The following is a 22,592-nucleotide window of genomic DNA, read 5'->3' on the forward strand; positions in this document are numbered from 1 at the left end:
CTGCTCTAGTCAACCATTTTATAAATACAGTAGACCACTGAGTTTTACTTTTGTAGCCTAGAATAAGAAGATTGTATATATATATATATATATTATATCATATTATATTATATTTATATTTAATGTTTTAATATGTTCAATAATTCTAATTTTTAACTGTGTAAAATAAAGCAATACTACAGAGGAAACCCTTGTAAAATAATTAACACTTTAAAACTAAACAGAGTCAAGTATATTTGTAATCTGCAACAATACATACATACCTACTATTATAGAAATAAGTACCACTAAAAAGTAGAAAATTAAGTTGAGAAGTATGAATAAATAATAAAAATTAAAAATATTTAAAAGTTTCTGTTTAAATATTCATTCCGTAAATGTTATGCATTCATACCTATAATACCACACACCAGGGTTTAGGGACAATTAAAATAATATAAATATTTATGTGAATTAATCCGTTGGTTTCATAATATTAGAATTTAACCTGTTTTTCATTCTATTTATACTATAGTCAAACGATTGGTTAGTGGATAAATCTGTAATTACCAGATATTCTCTTAATTGCCTGAAAAAAAATAAAATTGATTTAGTGAAAAAAAAAATAGGAATATTAAAATGTGGTGACAAATTTAACTTACATGATAAAATATGCCAAAACTATTCCGTCAAAAACTCATATAGTTATCATTAATACATTTAATATATATTTTTATATTTTTATTGTTATTAAAATAAATAAATAAATACAGTGACTTTCTTATGGTAGCGTATGTTATACAAATATTTACTAAAGTTTGAAGATAATCTTATACATAACAAACGCTACCTACTCATATACTCATATTGGATAAAAAAAAAAAAATTAATTATTGAACACGTCTTGTAAAATAAACTAATAAGATAATTATAATACAATAGTAAGTTAGTATACATTTTAAACTTTAAAGACCGGTCCTCTAGCTATTACGGGTTTCCATTGCCACAAGTCCAGTTGTGGTAATATAGTTAAACATAGTTAAATGTAATTTTTATAAACAATGATATATTTGAGAACAATTGAAACTCGTGATCATTCACGTGAATGTTTTATTGTCGTAATACAAGTACACGTGTTGGTTGTCCGATTAAACCTATGTAACCAATATGAGTATTGGACATAATAATATACGTCTTCGGTTTTAACTTTTATTACCTATGGCCAACCATTTATCAATCAACAGAGTATACATTTTTTAATTATTAAAGCAATACAGAGTAAATGCTCGATACTATATTCGAAAACGAATAAAATTAATTCATCAATCTTAATAATTTGAATAAAATACAAGAACGCTGAGAACATTCAACTTAAAGATCTTACTTTTTCGTAAATATAATAATATGTATATATTTATAAGAATTCTTAAAATAAAATATGTATTAGCCATGCGTGTAAATATTATTGTTTACAACGATTAATCATAAAAAACGTAAGTCATTAAATTAATTAATGCTTTATTAATTATTGTTACGTTGATTATGAGGTTTTTATGAGAAAATCTGTGAACGATGTATTGCACAAAAGTAATTTTGGTGGTATTAAAAACTCCTTGTAATTAAATTACTACAATCGTTATTTGGAAGAAGATAATTATACATTATATTATTATTATTCAATAGTTTTAGGTGAACACATAGTCAACGCAAATTTTATTAATACATATTTCCTATTATATTAATACGCATTACTGAAATATCCGTCCAGTAATGAAAATATATTTACAGTAATTTTTTTTATTTTATTATTACAATAGAAGTACAGATTTAATTAAATACCTGAAATATTTTTATTTTTTAAAGTTTGTGTTTATAGTGCGGTTACTTTTAACCTGTGTCGTCGTCAAATAGTTTAAATTATTTCAAAAAACTTATTTTTGAGTTATATAATACGGGTCCACAAACTAATAGTTAAGAATCACCCAACTATAACCGCTGATTTTAATGAAAAATATCTCTTAGTGATTTAATCTAGTTTCTAATCTGACCTACTTTGTTTGTATGCAGTTTTTACACCGTTAAGAACCAAAAAAATAACACATTTTCAATATAAATAAATAAAAATGTATATGCAATTAAGACGTAATATGACATAAATGAAAAAAGTTTTTGGTAAAATACAAGAGAAGAGCACTATTTTGAAATAAAAAAGAAAATATTGTTTTACCAAAATGATAGTTTAATCACGAGTCGCAATAGATAAAGCACCGAAAAACATTTTTTTGACAGACCGATTTAGTTGTAGACGTTGTAGTTGTGGTTTCTCAATACTATATTATATTTAACTTTTTTTTACGAAACCGATGGTCATATTTTTTGTTGACTTCTCTAAATCAACAATAACAACATTTTATGAAATTTCTTACGATTATACCTATACCTGTTTTCTTTGCTAAATCGTTCATGTCTATTACCATTACGTTTTCGAAATAGCATTTATTCAAATATCGATGAACACAAAAATTGTTTGATATTATTGAATTTGAATTATATCTAAAATGTAGTCGATCGTGAGATAAATACGCATTTTTTTAAAAATATTCAAGACATTTTAATTTTTTAATTTTTAAAAAATGAAAAAAAAAAATGTTAAAGATCTTTTATTTTAATTGTCACGATAATAATTTCATTCAAACCAACATTGTAACAGTAGATAAACCTATTATATTAGCTGTATTACACGCCCATTAACATATTTATATTTTTTTTAGGCATAGCCACATGTAGGTATAGTCTTCAAACGCATTAAGTTACTTCGAGGGGAGCAAAAACGTGTTTTTTTGTTTAGGTTTCTTGGTTTTGTTGTGTAGAATTAAAAATAGACACATGATTCCATTAAAACTCATTATTGTAATCCTGTCGTATTCACTATGGAAACCTTAGGGATACTACTATACTACTTACACAACAAATTTGACTTAAATAAGGGTAAGCAACTTAATAGTTCGCCAAGCAATCGCCCGCTGTTTTAGAACTGTATAGATGTTTAGTATTATATAGGTATTAAGTATAGTATTTTATACCTGTTTGACCATTTCTGCCTACCAATCTATCGCTGTACGACTTGCAGAACACTATGCAGGTTATTCGTTACTCATCGGTTATTGAATGTCTTGCTGATTGTAAAAGTGTAAACAACGCGTAGCTCTCGCGGTCTACGTCTATATATATATATATATTTCCAACAATTACAAATTTACAATACCGCCGCGGTTTGACCATATTCGTTTTGAAATCGATCGCTTTAGCGCTAAATTATTAAAATGTTCAACGCGTATACACTATTATTCGCGGAGACAGATTGCCGCAGCAGTGTTTATTGTTGTCGGCGGGCGCGCGTGTAAACAAATAATATTAAACGTCGGTGGACTTGAGGGGGGGGTAAGGTTATACATTTTCATACTATTATATACATATTCTAACGTGGAGTTCATCGACAGAAACCGTTTTCACTCCACAAGAGCATAGAACTACACTAATAATTTTCCTGAAGTTTTGGCGGGAGGGGTGAACCCCCCCCCCCCCGACGTGTACGCGCCTGGCTGTCAGCTAACGTGCCGCGGAACGGTTATAGGTTAGGTACCGTCCAGAAAACGAAAAAAATATCGAAACCGCTTAAACAAGTTGCACAATATACGCTTATCCCTAAGTACGACACATCGTTTTGTAAGCAAATATTTGATATATTAATATAATGTTTCCTTCGCGTCAGAAAACGAATGAGAAACAAACACACCGCGCGCGTCTGGTAAATATACACGAGTCGTCTCGTTATTGGCTAACCGACGTAATAATAATATTACGTATAATACCGTATACCTATTGTCCGCGTGCAATGTTGTAGGTATACGTCGTCGTCGTACACGATCGCGACAGTTGAAATAACGACGGCGATACCCTATTATAATAATCGAGGGTCGAACATATTGTATGATGGCATTAAACGCGCATATATATTACACTCGTTGTACTCGTTAGCGCCGCGTAATAAATTATAATACAGCCCTTAAAAAAACATTAAAACAATGCGCGCCGCGTAATAACGGGTAAATGTTATGTTGTTGGTTTTTTTTTTTTTTCGTAAGAATTTTAAATTTGACTTTTGTATTCGTTCGCACCGCTAGTGAGCGTTTTTGAACACTCGCGTTATGACACGTTATCAAACAAAACTCGCAGTAATCTGACGTCGGGCGCTATTATATAATGACGTATACAATATAGACGTTCTCGACTTATTATTGTTATTATTATTCATTGTGTATATAGTGTATGTAGGCAGGTGCGTTAAAATATAGCTATTCGATTCTCGTATGTATAGAGAGTATTGCAGTATAGCTGATGAAAGTGATCACCGGTAAAGCGAAAAAACGTCAAATTTTGTCCGTTTCAAAAAAAATTTACCAGAAAAATTATTCTTTCAATTTTTTGAAGATTATTTTTTTTTTTGAAATACGCAAAATAAAAACATTTGAAACATTTGCATGTTTTTATTGTACGTAGCTTCTATAATATATTAAAAAATATAGTAAAAAATATATTGTACCGTACTCGCATTACTGCAACACTACGTTACATTATTAAATGATATTATAATATTATTTCCATACAGAAATCGTACCATATAATCTGTATAATAATACACACGTATATTTTGCATTTATTGTATATTATACCAAAATAATAATTATTATCGCGATATCGTGTATTATTGTAATATACAATATATATATATATATATATACATGTATACACTTATATTATGAAATATTTAAATAGTGCGTATCCGCGAGTAAGTTTCGAACGCGCTAATGCACGATGTCGAGACTAATAATATGTTTAATACGCGTACACGACACGGTCCATTAATAATAATGGTATCGATCGGGCGCATCGCTCGTCCGTGATGATATAATAATAATATAATGTGTCATCGGCGTATACATATGTATACATACATACATATATATATATATATATATATATATGTATATATATATATATGCGTATAGTGTATAATATTATATAAAATATAATATATAGTGTAATATGCACTGTACACGACACGGAAACATATAATATACATGTTATATATCTGTGCAGACTTTATACACTTCCATCATCCAGATGTATCGTGTTTTAATTTACATTGAAATACTATTTGCATAAAATGATTTTTACCGCTGTCCGGTGTGTGTGTGTGTACGCGATTTCATTCCATAATATATATGACGTCCGACACGGCGTTCGAGGGCGTAGTCGTGTGCGTCTGCAACGCAGTGCCGTGTACAATTTTTAATAATTAATATAATGCACCAAAACAACAAGCGTACAGGTGACGGTGATATTAATTTATTCAATGCGCGTAAATATACGAACAGTATATAACAGTATATAATTAAGTAATTTTACAAAAGTCGGCGGCCGACACCTAATGCAAATATGTGGTTATAATTTAATATATCGTGTATATATATATATATACAATCAAATGCAGTACAACACACTGTAAACTATATATATAGGTGCTGTACTGCAGGTGAGCTCTAAGTATTGTTGCAGGGGTGTCGCCATCATCGCTGCAGGACGACTTCTATCCCCTCCGGTGAACTCGATTATTGTTCCGTACCTCCATCGAATTTGCTTATTTTATGTACTCGTTGTAAATCGTCATTTTTTAAATAAACAAAATACCTATACTGAGTTTAACATCTCGATCGATAAAAACCGCACATTACCATTTTTTGAAATCGTCGGGAGCGCGCGTATCATCAATATTTGTTTGTGCGCAAACAAAAAAAAAAAAAAAAAAATCCGTTTTAATCAGAACCTAAAATTACACCCCTCCCCCATCCAAAATTATTACTAGGTAGTTAATAAACTTCGCGGATATTTATTCACGGCTGCGCTTATTGGTATTTCAAATTTCAGAGATATATACATTTCACGTTACGTAGTATAAATACGCGGCAGACGCTAAAAGCTCTGTGTAAACTATAATGCATCTATATAATATTATATAGGCGCATAGTTGTGAAGTACACGAAGGTTTCTATCTCCGCCACTCTAACTCACTCACTACTCGCCCCGTCTCGCTGATGTTGAACACGTTGTAAATGTGGGTGTTCGGAATACAAATGTTTACATCAAAATAAATGAAAGCTACGGATGAAAACCTACAGGAAGGCTGTCGACAGTCGAGATATTATATTATTATTATTATTATTATTATTATCGTACAGCTGCTCGTGCAAATCAGAAGTATAATATTATGTGTATATTGATTAGGCGTTGTATTTTCAAAAATATAATTGACGCGAAAGAAAATGTACGTATAACGTAATAAATTAACAGCAGATTTTTTTTTCCTGTATATAATGCACGGATAACTACACGAACCGTAGTAATGGTAATTTATGTGTACGACTCATATATATATATACCTAAAATACTACCTATTTAGTAATGCTTTTTACGCGCGAACCGCGAGCGACGTTTAAAGACAATAAATTATTTTGGTTGTGTACTTATACAAGTGTCGGTAAAACATCGAAAGGTGATAATTACTTTGCCGACGAGTTACGTATATATTTTCACACGAATCCGAATGCGTTTATGATTAATAGCGGACGTGTAGGTACTCACTACAAATCTGAAACGAATAAATATTAATACAAGTTGAACACCCGTTGCCTGCGAATGCGATCGATATATAAACGTGATTCGTAACAATTAATAATCAATATATTATTATGTTTTTAATTAACAAAATTATTTGGTATTTTTTATACATTCTAAAGTCACGAATTTCAATGCACACGATTCATAAACATCAGCCGCCGAGAAAAATAAAATTATAATAATTTAACAATAATCATAACTTAAAAAAAATCATAAATGAGTGAAAAATAATTCACTGTAGTAGATGTTTGGGGTCGGACCAATAAGATTCGTGCACTCAGTAGATTAAAATTCAACCGCAAACATACAATGGTCTCATTTGAAGTTACATTGAATAGTAAAAACTTAATAACATCAAGAAATTCGAGTCATTCTCAGACATGCAGCATTACATAATATTATATTATTATTTCCACGAACACGGTGGATTTATAATGAACCTTCGACCTCTAAATTATATTATTTTGACTATATTTCAGCTTTGGTCGTTTATTGAAATTTAATTATCAAAATCGCCGCCGCTCAGTTCACTGTGCGTCATTGGCCATAAGTCATTGTGTAGGTACCGTTAAAATATGTTTTTCTTTTACCAAGTATCGTATTAAGTTCTACTACGTTTTTCATGTTTAGAAAACGTACTTTTTCCAATAAATAATAATATTATTCCAGTGAAATACTATTATAAAAACCTTTCCATCGTTGTTTTGGTAACTTTTCTAATTAATAAACTCAATAATAATTATGGTACATTACTTATGATTAGTCGCTGCTAATAAGACAGACCATTACTATAACCTATATTGCGATAAACGTATCTCTCTCTTCGTTTACAATGACATAACAAAACCTGAAACTATCCTTCCAAAAATAAATTCACGCACGTTTAAAATTTATGTTAATACTATTTAAACAAAAAATGAATGTAATTTATAATTTTATGAAAAAAAAATCGTACTGAGTAATGCAGAATAAAAATTACCTTCCGAGTAGCAATCAGGCGAATTGTAAATCTTTTTAAATTATATACCCACGCTGAATTTCGGGTTCGAGTGATAATAACAAATACAAATTATGTGTGTATTCATGCAAAATACGTAGACGTATAAAAATATAATATTGGATACAATAAATACAACTGCGCGAGGCGTAGTATATACGTATTACTATCACTGACAAATTTGTATTGTAACTAAAAAACGTCACCTACTTCTAAACACGTTTGGTGAATTCGACTGATGCTTATTTATTCGTGAGTGATTTTTACACAATGCACACATGCGTTTCGACATTTGTAACCATTAAAAAAAGAAAAAAAAATCTATTTTGGATGACAAGCAAGTATACTTGCCGTTGTGAAGTAAATGCGACACGGACAATAACGTCCAAATGATCTTTATAAGGTATACCGCTAAAATGATGTAAGTAACAAAAAAAGTATATTTTAGGTTTCATTACATCGGTATACACGAATTCAAACATATCAAAAAATCGTACAGTAGGAACTTCAACGAATAATCGTATAAGTGTAATATTGGCGTATGATTAGTATGGTCAAGGTACGCGCATGCAGTTTTCTACACCATTGGACTGTAATTGATAAGGTGTCTTGTAGATTTTAATTTTATCGTTTCTATTCAACAGCTGCATACAATAAAATAAAATGTATATCCATATATATATATATATATATATAAAACATATTATGTACATTATGTGAGTGTGCGTACTGCGTATGTGTGAGTATATTATTTAAATGTATATAATATTATGTACTTTGAAAAAACGTATTTTGATAGCATTAGGTTAGACTGTTAGAGCACTATATAAAAATTGAATTATGTAAATGACCCATGCGAACGGAATATTTCATACTATACGAATATTATTCGATTATAAAAAAAACTCTTCGAAACTTAACAGACGTGTAACGCGAGGTATAATAATACATTATTGATAAACGTATTCGCATTCAACGTCAGAACATCAAATTATAAAAATAATAATAATAACTAGTTAATTGCAGAGTATGGTTCATGTGTAAATTATTTACAGGTATTTTTGGAGCAACACCGTTCTTAATAATTTTTATTTTTAAATAATATGTAACTCTTGAAATAATGATATTACTTATGAATTTATGTTTAATACCAACGTGTAGTGTCGGTGTTGCCCTAATATTGACTTAACTGTCATTTTTCACCGTCCAAACAAAAAGTTGTTGGTCTAAAATGACTTCATTACAGTGTTTTAATTTTGTGTTTACACATTTTACATCAATAATTATAAATATAACACATTTTTCGATTATCACGTCATATTATCTTAAATTAATACGTGTGATATGTATTTCATGTACCTACAAATATAAAAATAACAAAAATATAAAGATTACATTTTGACTTCAGTTAAGTGTTTTAAGTCTTATAAATATAACTTTTAACTTAAATGTGGACACTTATATAGTTATATGACGTAGACTTCACATATAAGCGAGTATAATCATAGCAAAACAATTTTAAAGTCATAATGTCTCATGGTTTGAGTTTGGGTCCTTTAACCTTTTCGTAGGTACCTATAGTTTATAATACGAGTTTTTTAAATAACTAAAACTCATATTGTATAATAAATTTATGTTAAAAAAAAATATTATTTCACTTATAATTAAATCTCTTCCCCAGTATGTTGTGATTAGTTTTGTAAACATTATAAAAACTAATTTAGTGATTAGGAATTAGAGATGTTTTAATAGATAGTAATCGACTAATAGATTTAATATGACTAATTTTGTATTCAAATATTAATTAATTAAATTTGAAACTATGAAATTTATATAAATAGAATAATTTCTTTAGTTATACTTATACAAATAAAATAAATCACTGTTATGAATTAACAAACAAATAGGTACAGCATTATAACCATTAATCATTCGTAAAATATTTTTTTTGTAAAGTTTAAAGTTCCAAATTGTTTTTGGTGTATTAAATTTTGTATTAAATTTTCAACCTTCAAGTGTTATAATTTACTACAAATTTATAATTTTTAAGTTATAAAAATATAAATCAAGATTACACATTATAGTATTAAATAATAATAAAAATAACCTAAATATTTGTAATGCCTATACATTGAATTATACCGATTTATTTAAAAATAATTAAGATATAGTCAATCTTTTGTCACGTTTTTAAATCTCGCAGAAAACAAATATATTTATTTTATTTATTACGTAGATTTAAATGATGCATCATTTAAAATATTCATTAAATTATTTCTGGAAAACAACTTGACCATTTCCAGAATCACTAGTTACAATAAGCCGTTTATAGTTATTACCATATGTCTTTCTAAGAGATAGTTATAAGTTGTAATACATTTTAAAATTATATGATTCAAGTAAAATATTTTACTCCAAAAAATTCTTAACTGAAAATAATAAAATAAAAATATGTTGTTTCTTACTAGACACTCGTACAATATTGCATCAAACACAATGTACAGTCGATTCCGCTTAATAGAGACAATTCTTCAATTACGAAAACAAATGTAGGTATACGTCTTGTAGGGTGAACGTTCACCGCTTATCTGGGCCACGAATCCGGGTAGTATTGGGACATTTTTATCGAGTATATTAATAGATCAATAGTTTGACAATCGCGACCGTCTTGCATAATCGATTATTAGATTAAATTTTATCTTATCGTATGTTCATATGTGATAAACACGATAATGTAATATCATGTTTTTCTTTTTGTGCTATCAATTAATTTCTATAATAATTTGTAATTTTTTAATATTAAAAATTTATAAAAAAAAATCAGTTTTTCAACAAATTTATATGTTGTTTTTGTATTTCGGATTATTGAGACAACCGCTTTATTGGGACAAAATAACACGCAACCGATGTGTCCCGATAAAGCGGAATTGATTGTAATACTAAAATATACCTAAAATGCACAATAGTACGTGTTGTCATACTCGTATGTCAATAAGATAAATATGATTCTTACAAAGTATAAATAGGAGGACAGATATATGTAAGTTTTTAAAACTTTATTTTAACAAAAACCAAATTATTAATCTACAATAATTACTTTGTTATCATAAAAATATATATTTAATTAATTATACACAAATAATTAAATAACACAATATATTTTCTCAAAACTTGATAATATCAACAGTTCATAAATAATAATATTTGAAAATGTAATTTAATTAGAATAACATTTAACAAATCAAATTATACATTATGACGTATTTAATCGATTAAAAAAAATGAATATAATAAATTATGTTTAGAAGACAATCATTACATAATCATTATTAAAAAAATATAATATATTATATGTCACGATGATAAAATTAATCGATTTTAAAATGAATATAAGATTAATATAATATTATATATTTACAGGTATGTAGGTGGTGCTACAGCAAAATGCTGTAAGAAATTTCCGTCACTGTTTATTAGGAATTAATATTATATGTTATTATAGAAACCGAATATAATGAAAGATTATTCGGCAGGTAGGTACTCTGTAACTACATAAATTAATATTAAACGAATTGCAATTTGTAGATCTATTGTGTGAACTCAAAATGTACTGTACCTATACGTAATAAACTCTTAAGTAACTGTATTAAGCTTTCATCATTGCATAGAAGTAGATTTAAAGTTTGATTTTGACACTTGTATGATATTATATATCAGTAATCTACCATGCCGATGTACACGAAGTTAAAGTTTAATCGGATTATTATAATTACCTATTACAGAACTGAAACTATTATGAAACAAATTTCATAATTAATCCTGTTTAGTATTTAGTATTTTTAATTTATCTAATAACTTCATATTATATTCTTACCACATTGGTTATCATTATTATTATTAATTTAAACTAAAACATTATTCTACGAAAAATTTAATATTATAAATTTTCCAATAAAAATGTTAAAGTATAAAAATTGGTACCATAATTTTTTTAATAAATTGCAGGGCCTAAAATTGTGTGCAGTAGCACACACTATGTGCAGTAGCTAATATTAAATGTGCAGTAGCAAATTTAAAAGTGTGCAGTATGTTTTTTGGCTTTTATAAATTTTTATTTGATTAATATTCAGTATTGGTTATTGAAAATTAGTAATTAGCATATATATTCATTTAAAATTGGTCTATTTCCACAGCCTCATTACTATGGAAATTCTCAAATTTTTTTTCATTCGATTGTGCTGCGTTAGTGCTGTTCGTTGTACTTGGCTTAGTCACAATGTCAATTGCTAACTATATTATCAAAAATAATATGACATATGAATATAATCTGTGGATATAGGTATGGGTCATGAACATTAGAGAATAATGTTCATGATATAGGTATAAAAAAATGATTAAAACTGCCAATCGGATAGCTGATAAATAGGGTTGTGAATTTGTAGGCGGAAAGTGCATTTTTTTTTTTTTTTTTTTTTTGGTAATTGTGAAACGTAGCTTTATAAGAATATAATTTGAATTATGTAACAAAAAATCCATTTACAAAACTTTTATTTTGCATTTTTTTACGTTTTTAATTTTTTAGGTCATTTTTTTGCCTTTTAGGTCATGTTTTCCTTTTTTAGTTCATTTTTTGCTATTTATAATTAAGTTACATTAATAAACATCTTTGAAAACCTTTTGAAAAATTTAAAAAAAATGTTTCTGGCAAATAGCATCATTATTAAAGAATCAATAAATTTCAAAATCAAAATTCAAATTATTCAAATTGTATTAAATAAATACATAATAATAATATATACTAATATCAATATAAATATAAAAATCAAAAACAATTTTAAGTGCATTTTGTACTATAATTGTTCACATTTCAATGCATTTTTTGCATTTTAAGTGCATGTTACATTAGATTTTTTTTAACATTTTAAATGCATTATTTAAGGTTTATTAGTACATTAAATTCACAGCCTTACTGATAAACATTAAACAGTAGGAAGTGACTTTTTAGCACACTATAATTAGTATATATCTACTCAACCTATTTTGTTTTTTATTTTAAAATGTTTAGTCATATAGGTATCAAGGACTTTTATAGAAAATTGTCTTAGATTGTATTTTCTATAACTATAATTATTAATAAATATTAAAAATAATTATGCAACGAAGTTATATGTGGCATGTGCATTATGCACTAGGTCTATGTTTATTATTTTAAAATATTTTGATGTGTGGAATAAGATGTGCAGTAGCAAAATACCCTAATTTTAGGCCCTGATAAATTGTAAATACACTTTACAATACTAAATAGAGATGTGCTACTGTACGTATATAATTATATTATTAAATAAATATGTTTACTGAATCAAAATAAGTACAAATAATTATATTCACTATAAATGCATTTTAGATTCTTAACAAAGCTATAATTGTATTGATTTTACAATGACTTTAAGTGATAGTTTATTAAGAAAAATGTAATCTAGTTGATACTTTTTGGAGAATAACATTTAAAATTGCAAGTAATTTTTAAAATAAACAAGAAAAAAATTAAATGGCCTAAAAGCAAGAATTTTCGCTCTAAACCAGTTTTTGACAAAAATTGTTTCAATATCCGTATTACAAATAATAAAATAAATTACTACAATAGCAGCATAAAATATATTATATAATATATACCATACAATAGGCTAAATACATTCAAATAGTCTTATTGTTTAAAATTTTAAAATTTGACAATTTTGGTGGTTCCTTAAGAGTAATTTATTATAATAGAACAAACTATATATCTCTCTTAAATGATAATATATTATGTAAATACTGTCGATGGTTGATCTAACCGTTTGGTAACCGCTATGGTATAAAATACCCTAACTTAAAAAAACATTTGACGTTTGGTATGAAAATAATTTATTTTATCGGTATAATATCAATGATTTATTGTACAATATCAGCAAACAAATTATATCAACACGTCGTGATGACGTAATGCCGACAGCAAAGAAAACCTTATGATGTACGTATAATTGCCAGTATAATTATTCATCTACACTACAATAATAATCGATTTATACATTTTCTTCGACAATAAACTTAATATTTACATTTTAAAAACTATTATTCCATAAACGATGTTAAATTTTGAATTTATCTTTAGGCGAAACTAGGCGAATAATCATAATAGATTTTGAATAGTATAAATACAGAAATATAAACATTTCAATAACTTCCGAGAGGAATCTTAATTTTATACCATAGACTATACTACATTATCAATTGAATACATAAAGTTATAGTGCACAAACTACTTTAGATTAACTGTTTACAGTAAAAAATCAGCAGGAGTCCTTCTATGGCAGGTTTAATGTGTGTTTCGTCATTAAGTATAAGGATCAACTGTATATTGGTGCATTATACTTGAATTCGATGATAAATCACCGCATCCGAAAAACGATTATGTGCGAAAACGACATTTCAGCCTCTACAACATTATCTTGCTAAAGTGTCGTACTTGAATGGTATTATCGCAAAAGTCTACATGTCTATCAAATCAAATAATGCATATATCTTTTCGCTTTATTGAAATAATAAAAATGTTCAGATCGTTGAATTTTTCTAGTAAAATTTAAAAATATTTTGTAGGCACATTATAAAATCCAATTATATAAATATATATAAGTAATTATTCTTTTTATCATAATACCAATAGGCAAAGTACAGTATGTTGAAATATTTTCCTCCGACAATATCATATTTATATTTCATTAAATTATAACTATTATAGTAGTATTATTATACTTTATAAATCATTTCTATATTAGAAACTCAAATAGTTGTGAGTAATGAATAGGGTGTGGAGTGATTTGAAAATAGTAATTATTATTTATTAAATATAATTTAGTAAAAAAATGTTCGTGATTTTCATAAATATCGTCAAAATTTGAACTACAAACACTTATAAAAAATATAGATATATATTATATACTTTGAAGTTAAGACGTGAATAAATTCAATATTAAATGAATAAATTAGAATAAGCATACTTAATGATCCTATACGAGAACATTTAAATACATTTTAAATTCATCGGATATTTTAAATAGGTAGCTTAAACATTATTCCAACACAAATAACATTGTATTACAACTATTTGTATATTTTTATTGACTTTATTTTAACGTGAAAATAGAATTTAAAAGATGAAAAATTAAAATATGTATATTTTCAAACTACATAAATGTTTATAATTTAATAATCCATATTATATGTAACAAATATTAATATACATATTGTTGTGAAATTAATTATTTAAAAATATACTTATATACGAGTAAAAAATTCATATTTCAATTTTTAATTTTTATAACTGATTGGCTGGGAAAAATCGGGCATAAAATATAATGTTATTTTTATTCCTACTGCTTATTGCTTTAGTATTTTAAATGGTTAATAATTGTTTTTTATATTATTTTGCTCGCGTTGAAGAAATAATGATAATATATTATATCTATAATAAACAACAAAATTAAAACGATAATATTTGCCATTTCCTACACTATACTGACCAAAATAGATGTACTTAAATTATTATTATATTAAACTCTAATTATAAAATTCAAATAGTATAAGCAAAATTGTTTCAATACAATCAAATTAAAATCACCAAAATTGGGATAACGTGATATTATCTGACTTTGGAATGTTGGATTTACAAACTATCAACGTATACGATAATTATTATTGTATTCAACTTAAAAATGACTATATTCCATTTTAATAGGTACTATGTATTGATTCGGTACTTTTGCCAGTAAATTTAAAAATATTTACATCCGAAAAAATAAATTATAAAGTATTAAAGGTGTATTATACATATTCTAGTGTTTATATTTTTAGGCATATGATTATTAGTTACCCAGACATTGTTAGATGTTTATGATCAGTGCGATACCAATTTTAACGTAATAATACATACTAAAACAACAAAAATATTATTATTTAAACTAAGGTAGGTATACTGTGCTGTCGTTTGAATTCAATGAAATGCACAAAAAACGATTCTGAGTAGAAATGGTCTGTCAGTATATATTTCCAAGAATATTTTATGAAGGATTTATATTGGAGTTATAGTAATTTATTTTAATTTTAATAATAAGGTACCTTGAATTATTTTTATCCCAAAACATCGCATTATCTTATTATCTTATTATAAATATTTAATTATTGAAATATAATAAATTTATATCACATATTGTTGTTATTAACTTTCAAAACAATACTAACTCACCTTAAAACTATATGATTAAATTTGTGGTAAAAATAAACAATATTAAAAAAATAATTTAAACGTTTTAAAAACTTTACTGTGATATTGCGTAGTATACGTCAAAGATTTCCATTTTCATGAGTTATACTTTTTACTATTACAACAAAATAACTGAAATCATTAATTTTTGTTTAATTATTTAATTGCTCTTAGATTTGCACTTAAAATATCTATAAAAATAATTATGTTCAACTTACGTATGAGAATTTTTGTATTAGGTTAATTTTCAATATTTTTTACCGAACAAAAATGTGAAATATTCAAATATACCTGTGAAATGTAAAAAATATTCAATATACATACATCGCAAGTGCCTTATAAATTGGTTTTTGTTTTTGAATTACAAGAAAATCGATTTTTTAGAAAACTGGTTTAGCGTAAAAAATTATGTTTTTCCTCCATCTGTTTAATTGATATTTCTATTATTTTGAAAACTACTCTGAGTTTTGATTATTAAATAAATTTGTATAAACTTGTATACAAATAAATATATACATCATTGTAAAATCAATACATTTATTACTCCGCTCAAAGTCTAAAATGTTTTAATAATATGTAATGTTATTTTGAAAATTAAAATATAATATCATTGATTACCTATATTATTACTAATAAGTTTTAATATATTTTAATTAATAATGATTGTGCTGTAAAGAAAATGATTATTTTTTCGTTAATTTTACATGCGTTTAGCTTTAACAATTTGTCATCACACAAAGTATTATAACAATAATGATTTTAAATCAGCTAATTAAACTTAATCTAATCAAAATTAACATTCCAATTTAAATCAGCAGTGTAAATGATTTTGTAATTGTAAATTTAGCAAATAAATTAAATGTGTATATATTTTGCCAAATATTGAGAAATTAATACTTAATAATTATTTTGTATTATTTAAACATAAACTACTATAAAGTAGAATTAGTTTAAATAAGACTGTAAATAAATTATAAGAATAGTATTTTCAAAACCTGATATATACTATTTTATCATAAATTCCTAATTCCTATTATATAATAATTTATATAAATGTATTATTGAAGTATTAGTGTATTCTGTAATAGTCTTTTAGAAAATTTATAAATTTAAAAACATGATAAAAATTTCCACAAACAGTTACAAAAACAAATTTTAAATTTCACGGATAAATCATAGGATATTATTGAGTAATTTGTTCCAACAAAAATACGATTTATTGTTGTTTAAATTTTCGATCACCGACGTACAAATTGTATGGTGCATTATTCATTTCTTGGACAATTTTGCGTCTTGTGTATTTAATATCTATAACAAATAAAAATTGGTGGACACCTATTATACTGTGTCACTTGAAAATTACTATGAAAAAAATAATACATAGGTAATAATATGCATGGTTAATTTGATTGAACTTAATGGCTTTAAATTAAAATTTTTATAATAAATTATTAATTAATGTATTATTTACGCATATTTTATTTAATAAGTCGTTAAAACAAAAACAATAAGAATATCAACTTAATTAAGCTTATTGTAGTCTAATTGTTATGTAGGTATAAAATATACATGTATATTTATTATAATCAAGTGAGCTAGTGTAAAAATAAAAAATGTATATAATATATTATATCTTACATAATATTCACTATACATAATTCTTTGTTTCATTACATTTACATATTTATGGTTAATAGTAAAATTATTCTTATTTGAGTAATTCAGTAGATTTTGCTGAATTCAGTTTTGATAAATTTATTAAACAATTAATTATAACAAGTTAGTTTGATTTATGTTTAATGACCCTGATTTATTTGAGACTAATATTTTAATTACAGTAAAAAAAAAACAAGTGAGGAGCAGTAATATAATCTATAGACAAAATGATGAATAGACATATTCATTATTCGTATATATATACCGTTTTAAATTCTACAATAAATTAGTATATTCTTTTACGATCGTCTACTCAAACGTTTTGAATTCTATAAAATAAATTTTTAGTAATTTAAATTAAATTTAAAAGACTTATTTAACATTATTTTCAAGATCTGTTAAAAATGGCAAATGAAGAAGCAAATCGTAAGATATTTTTTTTAAAAAAAATTTAAAAAATTAAAAAATTAATTAATTTGTTTTAAAAAAAATATAGCTGACAGTTTCGTATCAACAAAGCAATTTCCTGACAATTTTCTCCTAGGTACAGGGACTGCAGCTTTCCAAGTAGAAGGAGCTTGGAATGAAGGTAGGGTTGATATTGTTATTTTCTCATAAGTTCTATGTTTATAGATATAATTTACCTAAGTATGAATATTATGGTTACCTTTCTTAAATGTATATCAAATATCTGACTATGAAAAAATGAATATTTATTAAAAAATAAAATAGAATTTTTATTGAAAATCTATTAACTTAGGATATAAAAAAATACATAATTTGCATCTAAATAATACTATATTTTAGCAATAGTAATATAAAAAAAAACAAAATTTTTCATAGTTTCATGTTTTCTATAATATATTTTCATATTTAAGTATATTCATCTCCAAATTGACAATATTTATAGTCGTTATATTTTGATATGTTATCTTTCAATTTTATTTTATTAATTATCTTTCTCTAAGTATATAATTCTTAAAGTAAATTACGAGTACTTAAAATATTGTGTTTTCATTAGTAGACACTAGACAGTATATGACTAAAAATTATAATCCTTTTCGACAAGAAACCGGTTTAATTCATTTGTACATAAACAATTTTCATGTAAATATAAATAAACTCATTTCAAACTCAATCTATTATTTTTCAAGGAATGTAGTATCTAGTGTTATGTATAAATAAGCACCATATAAAAAATTAATTTATATAAATGTATTATTTGTTTTATAATACTATTTTTAATATCAGATAAGCCAGAATCAATCTGGGACCATTATTTCCATTCCAATGAAGCAAACAAGAAGTTCAGATACTTTTTAGACTTACCGGAATCAGTAATCGAAAAACACATACAGAAGGGTGTCAAACCTAGATTAGCTGATTTATATAAGGGAATGGGAGTATATGAATTTCCATCATCTGCTATTGAAGATGGTACAGATTTTCATTTCAACGGAGATGTAGCAGCGGATACGTACCACAAAACAGATGAAGATGTCAAACTTCTTAAAGAACTGGGTGTCAGTTTCCGATAAATCATTAAACAGTTCCAATTTTCAATAATAATTTTAATGAATTATAATTTAATTTTAAAAATGTATTGACAGGTTCAAGTTTACCGATTTTCAATAAGTCCGCCAAGGATAGTTCCTGATGTCCATGATCATAAACTGGGAAAAGCCGGAATAGCTTATTATAATAATCTAATTGACAAATTAATCGAAAATGGAATCACACCAATGGTATATATTCAATTTTATCTTATCACTAAATTATTGTAAATATTTAAGAAAAGTGAAAAAAAAGTATTGCTAAGCTATCGATGTATTAAGGTACCGACTTTAACTAAGCAATATTAATGTATTGTCAATTATTGATTTAGGTATCGTTATACAACTATGATGTAGGAACATCTTTCAATGAAATTGGAGGAATAACAAATTGGTGTACTTATGCATATTACTCACCCTATGCGAGGGTCTGTTTCGAGCATTTCGGAGATAGAGTAAGTACATGCGACAGTTTTAATAATAATTGATAATATAAATACATATATACTATGATAATAAATAAAAACGTATTATTTAAGTAATAACATCTATGTATGAAATATAAGGTAAAACATTGGACAACGTTTCCGGACATACATTTATCGGCTGAAGGATTTGGTTCTGAGCATTTTGCTCCGGGTTTCCAAGAAACAATATTTAGTGGATTTACAGAATATAATGTACTACACTACTTTATTAAAGCGCATGCATTGGCATATAAATTATACAATGAAGAATTCAAAGAAAAACAAGGAGGTAAAATATTATATACCAAAATATGTGTTTAGTTATTGTTTATCTACTTAATTAAAACATCTAATTATTTTTGTATACTTTTCTATAAAACTTCGATAATTCATACTTCATCTGTAACAGGACAAATAAGTTTAGCCATAGATGGAGCTTGGTTCTATCCCAAAGACCCAAATAATCCAGAACATCAAAAAGCTGCTGAAACCGCAAAAATGTCAACAGTAATTTATTATTATATTGTTCATAAAACATCTAAATATTCATATATTCAATTACTGTTTAGTTCGGATTAATAGCACATGTATTATCTACTGGACAGTACCCAGAAGAATATTTAGAGAATGTTGCTAGAACTAACAAACAAGAAAATATACGAGTCGACCGAGTTCAACAATTTACCAAAAAAGAACAAAAATTAATTAAAGGTAAGAAATATTAAACCATTTTATCTTTAAATTATTTTGCCAGAGATTCAAAATCCTATTAAATAGTTTGAAATATCATACTATAATATCAAATATATAATGTTACAGGATCATTCGATTTTATTGTACTTAACTATTATAATAGTGTAAAAGTACGACCAATGACCGATGAAGAATTTGCTGCTGAACCTAATCTCAAAAGAAGAGATCGAGGATATATCATGGACTTACATAGTACTACACAATCTGAAGTAAAATATTAATATATTTTTTCCATTTTAAAAATGAATCAACTTTATTGATCGTTGAAACGTCCAATTTATATGATTAAAGGTTTTCGAAGGATTTTTAAATTGCTTGAAATGGGTTAATGAGAAAATGAATAATCCAAAAATATTTATCGGTGAGAACGGATTTCCTGAGGAAGATGGCATTGATGAAAGTGAAAAAAAAGTAGAATACCATACTGTAAGTTATATGTAATGCATTTAGTATAATTTGAATTCTTACGATGTCTTATAGGTGAAACTAATCTATTAATAATACAAAAATTGTTTTGAATTTTTGTATATAACATTATGTATAATCTCCTATATAATCAAAGGTGTTTTTTTTTATATTTTTGCAAATTTTGATAAATAATATGCATATCTTACAATTTTTACTGCATAGAAATCCTAGCCCTAAATTTATCATGTATATACATCATACAATGTCCAACATCTAATTTATGAACTGATAGTGAAAAAGTAATTTTTATTTCAGGGCATTTTAAATAAATTACTAGAAGCATTGGATGAAAACATAAATGTGTTTGGATACTGTGTTTGGTCGTTTATAGATACACTGGAATTCACATTTGGCTATTGGTAATCATTTAATTTGAATACATAATTTGCATGTGTAATTTAGTAAATTTGACACATAAATATTACTTAACTATTGGTACAGTTGTACTATGTACGATACTACCTACTTATATTTATAATTTTATTCTATAGGAAGAGATTTGGAATTTATGCCGTAGACTTTAATGACGAAGCAAGACCACGTACAAAGAAAAACAGTTTTTCATTTTTTGAACAATTGTTCAAAACGAAGAAATTGCAAGAAAAACATGTAGAATGAAATAGAAAAATAAAATACGTACATATTGTTATGGGTGGGTGATTTATTATATTATACGTATTGTGTCTAGTATGCTTTAAATATTACTTCAATAATACGCAAAATATTGTTAATAATTTTCACGCAAATAAATATATATAGCTTAGCAAACATTATATAAATTGTTATATTATTATTTACCTTTATAATTGATGTAATTCCTTTCAAATCATAATTTTAATCCTCATAGATTTTAATTGCCATACTTTTTGAAATATAAACATTTCAATAAATTCCATGGCGTGTTAAGAGTTTAATCGTTTAATCCTATTATCATACAGGAATAGTGTATCATTTTTTTTCGAATACATAAAATTAAATAAGTTAAAATTTACTTCAGCTTAAAAATGTACATTAAAAATTGTGTTGAAGTCACATTGCTATATGGTAGGTTTTGTCTGTGTTTAGTCATTTAGTATGTATCTATTGCATCGTTTTCAAAGCGTGTTCCGTGGAACCTTGGGTTCCGCCATATGTATGTGATAATTGATAAAATTATTTTACATCGTATTTGGATTATTTATATTAATAAAAATTATTATTTTCTATTATTTAAAAAAGTTGGGCTCCATGAAACGTAAACTATTTCTCAATGGCTCCGTGGTTGTTAATATTAGGGAACCGCTGATGTGTTCAATATTGTTGCACTTTATTTGAATTAAATGATAAATCATCACGTCTAAAAAAAACGAATATAGTGGAATTTAGTTTTCAGTCTGTATAATTATCTTGTTGAAGTTTTAGCTAAATGATAAGATCTCATGTGTATATACAGTATACTCTATATGTCTATCAAATCAAAATATGCAGATATCTTTACGACTTCTTAAAACAAAAATGTATATAACGTTGATTTTCTCTAACGAAAATTAAAAATATGTTGGAGGCATATTTAAAAATGTTTTTATATATTTATAAGTACCAAACTATGTTTTTTATCAAAATACCTATAGAATTGTATAGGTATAGTCAAGTTTTACGATATGAGTCCAATAACTTAATTTTTTTATCAAAAATATAAAAAA

General features: G+C 26.0%; 1 protein-coding gene across 1 annotated transcript; it reads left to right on the forward strand.

The window, feature by feature from the left end:
* The first annotated feature begins 17,941 nt into the window (after positions 1 to 17,941).
* On the forward strand, positions 17,942 to 21,689 carry LOC132929414 (myrosinase 1-like). The gene is made up of 12 exons (XM_060994748.1): positions 17,942 to 18,095; positions 18,166 to 18,258; positions 18,921 to 19,192; positions 19,280 to 19,414; positions 19,555 to 19,677; positions 19,789 to 19,978; positions 20,099 to 20,196; positions 20,259 to 20,400; positions 20,509 to 20,651; positions 20,734 to 20,868; positions 21,166 to 21,269; positions 21,402 to 21,689. Exons 1-12 carry the CDS (start codon positions 18,074 to 18,076, stop codon positions 21,526 to 21,528), a joined length of 1,584 nt encoding a protein of 527 aa, XP_060850731.1. The 5' UTR covers positions 17,942 to 18,073; the 3' UTR covers positions 21,529 to 21,689.
* The last annotated feature ends 903 nt before the right edge of the window (positions 21,690 to 22,592 follow it).

Source organism: Rhopalosiphum padi, chromosome 4 (genome assembly GCF_020882245.1).
Source record: "Rhopalosiphum padi isolate XX-2018 chromosome 4, ASM2088224v1, whole genome shotgun sequence".
Taxonomy (NCBI): domain Eukaryota; kingdom Metazoa; phylum Arthropoda; class Insecta; order Hemiptera; family Aphididae; genus Rhopalosiphum; species Rhopalosiphum padi.